Source organism: Elephantulus edwardii, unplaced genomic scaffold (genome assembly GCF_000299155.1).
Source record: "Elephantulus edwardii isolate Elephantulus edwardi_28Jun2011 unplaced genomic scaffold, EleEdw1.0 scaffold00104, whole genome shotgun sequence".
NCBI classification, from domain to species: domain Eukaryota; kingdom Metazoa; phylum Chordata; class Mammalia; order Macroscelidea; family Macroscelididae; genus Elephantulus; species Elephantulus edwardii.
Window position 1 is genome coordinate 3,404,502 of NW_006399854.1, and position 10,014 is coordinate 3,414,515.

General features: G+C 35.6%; 1 protein-coding gene across 1 annotated transcript in view; it reads right to left on the bottom strand.

Moving 5' to 3' along the window:
* LOC102867990 (chromosome unknown open reading frame, human C14orf39) overlaps nucleotides 1-10,014 on the bottom strand; it is a 114,690-nt gene that overhangs the window by 89,743 nt on the left and 14,933 nt on the right. The window contains exon 4 of the mRNA XM_006891823.1: nucleotides 9,038-9,127. Coding sequence (XP_006891885.1) covers nucleotides 9,038-9,127 — 90 coding nt within the window. The remainder of the gene's footprint in view (nucleotides 1-9,037; nucleotides 9,128-10,014) is intronic.

Consider the following 10,014-nt stretch of genomic DNA (forward strand, 5'->3'; position numbering starts at 1 on the left):
TCCTCCCGTCCCTGGCTCCCTTCTTTCCTTCCACCCTGACAACTAGTACCAATGTACATAGTAATTGTAATGTTTTAGACTTTACAGAAACTTTCTGTATTCTGTATATAAAAAAAAACAAAAATACTTCAAAAAAATTTATAAAATATCAATTTCTCATGTTTCTTAAACTTTAAAGATACTGTAGTAATTACTTCACTTTAACATAAGAGAAAAGAAGAACAAGTGTTTATAAACTTTTATGTTAATGAAAAGGAAAACAAGGATAATAGCCTGCTGTTGGTCAGCAGGTCTGAATCTGAAGAATGTTTTCACTTCTTTTTTTTAATTAATTATAATGAAAGTTTACAGCGACTTAGGATTTCATTCATTGTTGCACTTTTCTCCCTGCCAACCCCCTCCTCCCAAAATCACTCCTCTCCTTGAAAAGAAAAATAAAAACTCTTTCATTGTTATGCAATCCCTCCCCGAAAGTTCACTCCACTATGCAGCCTTCATTCTGGACTTCTGTAATGACAAGAACACCCATTTATATGTCCCTTTCAAACAGTTCTCTCCCTCATCTGTTTCAGTGCAATAAACATCATTCCTCCCCTCCTTTTTTGTCTTCCCTTAATCCTGATGTCAGTTCCATTTTACAACAGTGGCCCTATGCAAAATTTGTCCTTTTGTGACTGAGATATTTCATTCAGCATAATGTCCTCGAGGGTCACCCATTTTGTTTAAGACACCTTGAGTTTCTTGTTTTTTTCAATGCTGCATAGTATTCCATTGTGTGAATATACCAGAGCTTCTCTACCCATTCAGTTGTTGATAGGCACTTGTGTTGTTTCCAGCTCTTTTCTATTGTGAACAAAGCCGCAATAAACATGGGAGTGCATATATCTGCTTGGGTGACAGTTATGGTTTCTTTAGGGTAAATTCCCAGTAGTGAAATTGCTGGGTCAAGTGGTATTTCTATTTGCAACAAAACAACTATGAGATATCATCTCACCCAAGTAAGAATTGCAAAATTTAACAGAACAGCAAATATCAAATGCTGGTGAGGATGTGGAGAAACTGAAACCCTTATTCACTGTTGGTGGGAGTGTAAAAGGGTACAACCACTATGGAAGTCTGTATGGCGCATTCTCATTTCTTAATATTACTAAGTGTTATCCCTGTTAGCAAAATAGAGTTAAGCTCAAAACAATTAACTCCTATTTTTCTAAATGCATATTTTCTACTTAAGTTCTCACTTCTAATAAACAAGTTAGTGAAATGGTCAGAGTAAAGAAACCTCAAGACAACTGAACCTAGATCACTAATTTCAAATAGGACTACCATACTACATCCATCCTGTTTTTATTGTATGTTTACACTCCTTCTTCTAATATAAGGGAGCTCTGGTGGCCTAGTGGTAAGAAGCTGCACTGCCCATTCAAAACCAACCCATTCAAATACATCAGCTCATCTGCAGAAGTATGGACAATCTCCTCCAGTGCAATTTACTGCCTCTGAAAATCTGCCAAAGGGTCAACTATGAATTGGTTTTGACTCAACAGTACATAACACCACCACCAACTTCTAATATATTCCATTTACAAATCTTTTCAGAGCTCAGAATAGCCAAATCATAGTTCAAGAAGTGCTTGTTCTGGCAGCACATATACTAAAATTGGAACGATACAGAGAAGATTAGCATGGCCCCTGTGCAAGAATGACACAATTCAAGAAGAATCATTACTATTACTAACCATAGTAAGTACCTGAAACAAGGATGGGAGAGCAGGAGAAACTAGCTAGTACCTATACTTTTCCATGACACCAACAAATGGACTCTCTCTTTTCCAAATGCTTGGTGTTAAGTCTAGTCATCAATTCAATCCTGCTATGTGATTGATTTAGAGAAGAATTAGGTGGTTGTTTTTGCTTGCATATCTCTGGTATGCTCAGGGACATCAGCTTTTATGTTCTTTAGGTAAAAATTCACACAGTAAATGAGTTTTCTACTCAGTAATGTATACAGAAATTGTTTCTTGAGACACTGATTGCAATCTCCACAATATGTCAATGCTTTCCTAATTTTCATTCTGGATTGCCTTATTTCTATCCTCTAGTTTTTCTTTCCCCCCATCTTCCTATCTTTGCTTTTAGGCAAATGCTGTCCTTTGACATCATTTAGTTGGTTGTTGTAAGGAATACATTCCTCACAGAAGGGATTATTATATAGACCAGCATATCATTTGGTTGAAAGATGGCCTCCTACAGTAGTTTGTTTCATGTTAGAAGGGTGCCTTTAGGGCAATAGTCACAGGGGTTCCTCATGGAGTGACTTGGCTTAGCTGTCCAAAGATTCATTTCTAAGAATCAACATTTTACAAGCAGAACATGATTAAAGATAATGTTGACATTTTGTGATAAATATAAAGCCTCAGAGAAATTTGTGTAGGGACTACCAAATGAGAACCTAAATTGCTGTGTAAACATTCACCAAAAATAAATTTTAAAAAACTAACTCAAAATAAATAGACTTACTTTCTAAAGCTAACTATAACTATAACCCTAGATCTCAGGAAATAAGGAGACGCATTGCACTGGGAAAATCTACCATTAAGGACCTCTCTAAATCACTGAGGAGTAGTGATGTCAGGTGCATCTGATTCAGGACATAGATTTGCCAATTACTTCGTATGCATCTGAGAGCTGGATAGTGAATAAGTATGACAGAAAAAAGAATTGACGCCTTTGAGCTGTGGTGTTGGAGAACAACAATGAACATCCCATGGATGGCCAAGAGAACAAAGAGATATGTCTTAGAGAAGGTGTGGCTTGAGTGTTCTTTGGAGGCAAGAATGATGGGGCTTCATCTCACATACTTTGAGCATGCTGCTAGGAGAGGCTATTCCTTGGAGAAGGACATGATGGGAAGGCTAGAGGATCAGCAAAGGAGAGGCAGACCCTCAACCAAGTGGAATGACACAGTGACTGCTTCAAGGGGCTTTTGTTATGTCAGGAAGTGTGAGTATGGTGCAGGATAGAATAGGGTTCAGATCTTTTATTCATAGGGTTGCTATAAGTTGTATTCAACTCAATGGCACCTAACAACAAAACCTAAATATTATCTTCATATCGGTTCTAAACCTAATTATTTGTTAAGCCGAGATATAATTACTTAATTCTCTAATGATTAGATGCTATCAAATCAGCTCCAACTCACAGGGACCCTATGCATAATAGAACAAATCCTTCCTGATCCTGCTCTCTCCTCAAAATGTTTTGCTTAAGGCCCCTATTGAAACCATTATGTCCATACATCTTTCACTCTTTATTATTCTTCTATGCATGAAGTCTTTCCCCAGTAATGGCCCTCCTCCTGATAAGATGCCTAGAGTACATAGGGAAAAGTCTCACTATCCTTGCTTCTAAGGAACACCCTGGTTATCCTTCTTCCAAGATAAGAGTTGTTTGTTCTTTTGGCAGGACCACAATTCAAAAGCATCAATTACTCACTGTACAATTTCCAACATGCATATGAAGCAATTTAAAATCACAGCATGTAGGTTGTTCACTCCTTGGTCTTCAACAAGAAAACCCTGATCTTTTGTGGCCCCAGTAGACTGTCCAACACAATTTGATTTGAATGTCATTTGATTTGTTGATTGCTGTTTCCACATGTGTTGAATGTGGATCCAACTGAAATTAAATAGTTGACAACTCTAATCTTTTCTCCATGTATCATACTATTTATTACTAGTCTAGTTGTGAGGATTTTTTTAAATGTTGTGTATAAGCCACAATGAACACTGTAATCTTTGGGCTTCAACAATAAATGCTTCAAATACTCTTTGTTTTCTGTCACAGAGTTTTATTATCTGCATTTTGCAGGCTATTGATGAGTTTTCCTACAATCATGATGCCACATTCTTCCTCAGATTGTCCAACTTCTTGGATTATTTGCTCAAGCATACAGACTGTAAAAGATATAACCCTGATACATACACCTTTCCTGTTTTAAACCATGCAGTGTTCCCTTGTTCTAGTCTTGTTGCTTGGTCCATACACATGTTCCATATAAACACAATCAAGTGTTCTGGAATTCTTTTTATTCTTCATTTTACCCATAAATACAGTCAAATGCTTTTCTCCTTTTTTTGGCAGTCAATAAAACACAAGTAAACATTTCTCTGGTATTCTCTGCTTTCATCCAAGATCCATCTGATGTATACAATAATGGCTCTTATTCCATAGCTTCTTCTGTGTATTGCTTGAATTTCTGACAGTCCTATGTCAACAGCTCCAGCCATTTTTAATAATCTTCAGCAAGATTTCACTTACATGTGATACATGATGTAGTTCCTCCAATTCTGTTGGATCATCTTTTTGGGGTTGGGCACAAAAATTATCTCACTGGTTAGTTGGTTAACCCTCTTCCAAATTTCTTGGCATAGGTAAGTGAGTTAATCAGATGAGGACTGCACATGATCTTCCACCAACTCCTGAAGCCTTATTATTTTTGCCAATGTCTTCAGTGCAACTTGGATTTCTTTCAGTACCACTGATTCTTAATCAAATGCTATTTCCTGAAAATCTGAATATCAATCAATCCCGTCTTGTACAGTCACTCTGTGTTCCTTCCATATTCTTTTGATGCCTCCTGAATCATTAAAGATTTTGCACACAGAGTCCTTCAATATGGCAACTTGAGATCTGAATCTTCAATTCTTTTGAGAAATTTCTTCCCTTTTGATTTTCTAACTCCAGGTCTTTGTACATTGCATTATAATTTTCCTTTGTCTTCCAGAGCTTTGTTTTGAAATCTTGTATTTTCTTACTTCACCTCTACATTGAAGAACAGGTTTCAGAGTATCTTCTGACATCCATTTTGTAATTTTTTTCCTTTTCTTTTACTTTTTGCTTTCTTCACGTATGATGTTATCTTACAACTCACCTGGTCTCTGGTCATTGTTGCTACTGTTTTTAGGTGTCATTGAGTATGACTCAATAGTGACTCTGTGAATAACACACCTGAATCCTACACCATCTTTATCACTGAGGACCCACTTGACCCCATTACTGCAGTCATTGTGTAAATCTTCTCACTGGGGGTAGGAGTAGGATGGAGGATCTTCCTCTCTTTAGGTGACACTCCAACTATTCATTCTTTTGGAAGTCCATGAGGTATTCAGTACTGTTCTCTAACACCATAATTCATAGGCATCAATTATTCTTTTGACAATTTTATTCACTGTCCAGCTCTAGCATGTGTAGCAAGTTATTGAAAATATCATGGCCAGAATCAGGAACACCTTTGTTTTCAAACTGACATCATTGCTCTTAAGTATTTTGGAGAGGTCTCTGACAGTGGGCAAGCCCAATGCAATACATATCCTGATCTCCTAAATCACTGACAACTTTAATCCTTTCTCCAGCTATCATGATACTATCTATTGGCCTGGTAGAGAAACCTTTGTTTTCTTGATGTTGAGATGTAAACTATACTGAAAGCTGTAGTCCTTGATCTTGTGCAGCAAGCACTTCAGGTCCTATTCATTTTCAGCAAACTAAGTTGTGTCATTTGCATAACAACAGGTTGTTGATGAGTCTTTCTCAGATCCTGATCTTCCTAAGAGTCAAGTTTCAGGGAGCTCTGGTGGCCTAGTGGCAAGAAGGTGCACTGCAATCCTGCTTCACTGGAGAAGGAGGGACAATCTCCTCCTGTTCTAGTCAGATCCAATTCGATGGTACATAGCATTTAAAACAAAAATTAAAAAAAATTAAAAAGAGTAAAGCTTCACAAATTATTTGGTCAGCATACAGATTGAATACCTATGGACAAAGGGTATATCCCTGACACACGCTTCCTGATTTAAAACCAGGCAGTGTTCCTTTGCTCCATTTAGACAACAGCTTCTGGATATAAATAAAGAAAGCTAAATAAGCAAAATGAAATGTTCTGGGGTTCTAAATCTTCTCAATGTTAGTCATGGTATGTTATGAGCCTGTCAAATGCCTTTGCATAGTCAATAAATCATAAACAAACATTCTTCTGATATTCTCTGCTTTCAGCCAGGATCTATTTGACATCAGCAGTGATATTCCTGGTGCCATGGCCTCTTTTAAACCCAGGTTGAATTTCTGGCAGTTCCTTGTCAATATAGTGTTCTAGCCATTTTTAAATGATCTTCAGCAATATTTTGCTTGCATGTCTTATTAATACTATTTATTATTCAATAACTTCTACAGTATGTTGGGTCACCTATCTTGGGGATGCAAACATATATGGATCTCTTCCAGTCAGTTGGCCAGGCAGCTGTCCTCCAAATTTTCTGGTATAGACTGGTGAGTGCAACCATGGCAGCATTTGTTAGTTGAAACATGTGAGTTGGTAGCCTACTGATTCTCTGGGACTTATTTTTTTGCCAATGCCTTTAGCATAGGTTGAATTTCATCCCTCATTACTTTTGGCACTAGGTTGTATCTTGTTATTGTTGTTATAACTCATTGTGATCCTATTTACAATAGCTCTAAACCCTGCCCTATCCTGAGCCAGTCTATGACACAGCTAATCCCACTGCCCTAGTTAACTTGTCATACTAGTTTTATGTTCGTTCTTGAAATTTTTCAACTAATTCTTTTTGGTACAGTGACTCTGTATTTTCCTCCCATCTTCTTTTAATGCTTCCTGGATCATTCAAGATATTGCCCATAGCACCTCTTAGTACTGCAACGTGAGGCATGAATTTGTTTTCAGTTCATTTTGTGCAATGCCAAGTGAGTTCTTCCCTTTCTATTCTGTGACTCTTGCTTTTTGTACATTTCATTAAAATATTTTGCTTTGTCTTCTCAAGCTGCCCTTTAAAATCTTCTGTTAACTTTGTTATCACTTGCTTTTTTTTTTTTGGCTTCTTGAAACTCTACTGCAATTTTCATAGTCTCTTCTGACATCCATTTTGGTTTTTTTCTTTTTCCTCAGTTCATTACTAGTCAATATATCAAATCCATTTTATCCTAAGAAAAATAATGCCTACAGTGCAGCCTGGACTTCTCTCATTATCATTGGTTTCTGATTATATGCTATCTCCTGAAATGGCTGATGGATTCTTTACTTATTCATGTTAATGAATATTTACAGAGATTTTGGATTTCCATTCATTCATTACTGCATTTTTCTCCCTGTCCATCCCTCCCCCTCACTTCACTTTTCTCTTTGCAAACAAAATTCCTTCACTGGTATACAATCTGCCCGCACTCCCTGCCCTGAGTACACACTCCACTATGCAACCTTCATTCTGGACTCTTGATAACCATAATACCCAATCATATATCGCTTTTTAACAGTTTTCCCCCTCATCTGTTTCAATGCAGTATACATAATTTATCCTCTTTTTCTCAGTCTTACCCCAACCCTGTTATCAGTCCCATTCTCCAACAGTGGCATTATGCAGTATTTGTCTTTTTGTGACTGAGATATTTCACTCAGCATAATATCCTTCAAGGTTACCCATTTTGAGTAATATTGCATGCGTTCCTTGTTTTTCAATGCAGCACAGTAAGTAGATGGATTCTTAAACCTAGCTCTAATTCTAACACTAACGTCAACTCTAATCTTAGATCTAACCAAATCCTAACTCTTGTTCTAGCCCTAACCCATAATTCCTAACCGTAAAAAGATCATAATAATTAATGTTTTATAGCTATGGCTTTTATTTCAAAATGTTACAAGAACAGTTATGTGTGTGAGTGATTATTATTTTGAGGAGACTACTAAAGATGTTACAATGTAAAAGTTTTACTTTATGATGACCTACGGAAAAATTTTTTCTCAAATCTCAGTATTATAATGGAAAAATGATCTACTTATTCTAAGCAACTGAACTGTTTTTTAAGAGTATATTCTAAAGTCCAATCTGATCACATCCTTCTAATATTTTAATTAGTAGGAACTTTAAAGCCAAACTTGTGCTTATATTTATCTAACAAATGTGCCATAGTACATAGTAGAAATTATGATTCTAACCTGACCAAAGGTTTCAGCTACCACAATATCATCATTTAGCCTTGAATTTTTTATCTAGTATTTGTTAATTCTGTGTTATTTCATACATACATATACACACATATCATAACTATTATCATCTCAAATCCTTTCTGGGATAAGTTGAATCTATAAATAAACAAATAACAATATCCTTTACGGACTCTATTATCTTCACACTTCTTGGAAATTCTTTTGCTGTATATGTTCTTCCATGCAATCGCATTAATTTCCATGACCTAAAATGGCCGTGAGCTCAAATATGTGTCTTCAGTCCTGACCTCATAATAGTAACATTTTTATTACAAAGAATATTGCATTCTAGATTTATATGTTTAATTAAAATATAAAAGCAGATAATGCTTTCATCCAATTATTTTTAAAAAGTTCATTTTCTTAATTATTTTTCCAGCAACAGCTATTTATTTCAATACTTTTTTTTATGATTTTAACAAAAGTTTACAGAAAAGATGGATGTTCATTCGTGCATTGTTTCACATTTTTCTCCTTTTTTTTTTTTTAATAGTCATTCATTGTTGCACTAACTAGGAGGTAGTTGAGTGCTGCATAATGCATTCAAAGTTCCTCACCTCACTTTTTTATTCTATTCTTTTCACTAATCATTTTTAGCCTCCAGGACTATACACATTTTATTAAACATAATCACTTGACTAACTCAGTAAAACCTCAAAAAAAGTTTTAGATGAACTTCAAAACTCAACATGTAAAACAAATTAATTCTAAAGACCCACTATCAATGTTTTCCTTAAACAGTCAAGTCATAAAGAATATTACTTGAAGCACTATGCTATCATTGCTACTAAGAAACAATTTTCTAAGGACATACCTTAGAATAGCAAGGGCTAGAGAGGGCTTTATAGCAAATAAATAGACTATACTGATATTCAAAGTCTAAATGTCTGCCCTAGCAATGTTTATACATTTTATACTTTCTAGAAAAGCATAGAGTCCTATTAATACTAACTTATAGAGTTGAAAAAAAATATATATATACTATACTTGTCTTTTTCAAGAGTTTCTCGATAAACAGTAACTTGGTCTTGCATGTAATCTTCATGTTTATGAAAAACATCACATGTTGGCTTCCAGCTATGGAAAAATATTTATAATTAGTATCTATTATGTTTGTAGTTAGAATGATAAGCAAATTTATCAAGATAACAGAAAAAGGTAAATACTTGAAAAGATAATGCAATCATTTACTTTCTGGATAAAAGCAACTTATATTAAGAAAAACAATTTCACAATATGAATTAAGAGTAGTGTGAAACACAATGTATATGAACTTTGTTAGTAAACCAATATAAAATAAAAAAGAAAAGCAATTACATCCCCCATAACTACCACTACCGCCATTCATAGAATTATGTTATTGTTGCTAGATACTGGCAAGTCAACTGTAACTCACAGAGATTTTTATGAACAACAACATATTGCAACTTTGTCTTCTGTGCTATCCCCACAATCTCTGTGACATTCAAGGCCATTGTTGTGGTCACTGTGTCAATCCATGTATTGAGAATATGTGAGTTGAGAATCTTCCTCTCTATTGTTGATCCTCTACTTTTCCAAACAAAATGTCTTTTCTTCCCCCAAAAGACTTGTGTCTTCTACACTAAATATGTGTTCAAATATCCATTAATTTTTTCCATAAAACTTATTCTGGAGCCATGACTAGGGAAGAATAAGATATAGCATTGTATTTTTTTTAAGAATAAAACAGTATTTATTCCTAAATGTTCTTTGAATGACATAGGACCAATTATTGTAGATCATTTGAAGGACCTAACACAGCCCAATCCGGGGAAGCTGAGCCAGGTACTTCTCAGAGGGAACAGACTCAGAAACACACAGACCCTTCTCCTAGGCAGGGGTGAGCACCCATGCTGTTGAAGAAAACAGTTCAATTTACTTAAAATAGCATCCAAAGGCCATCACAGTAAGTAGTGGCTATGTGCTTTCACAGGGAGGGGAGA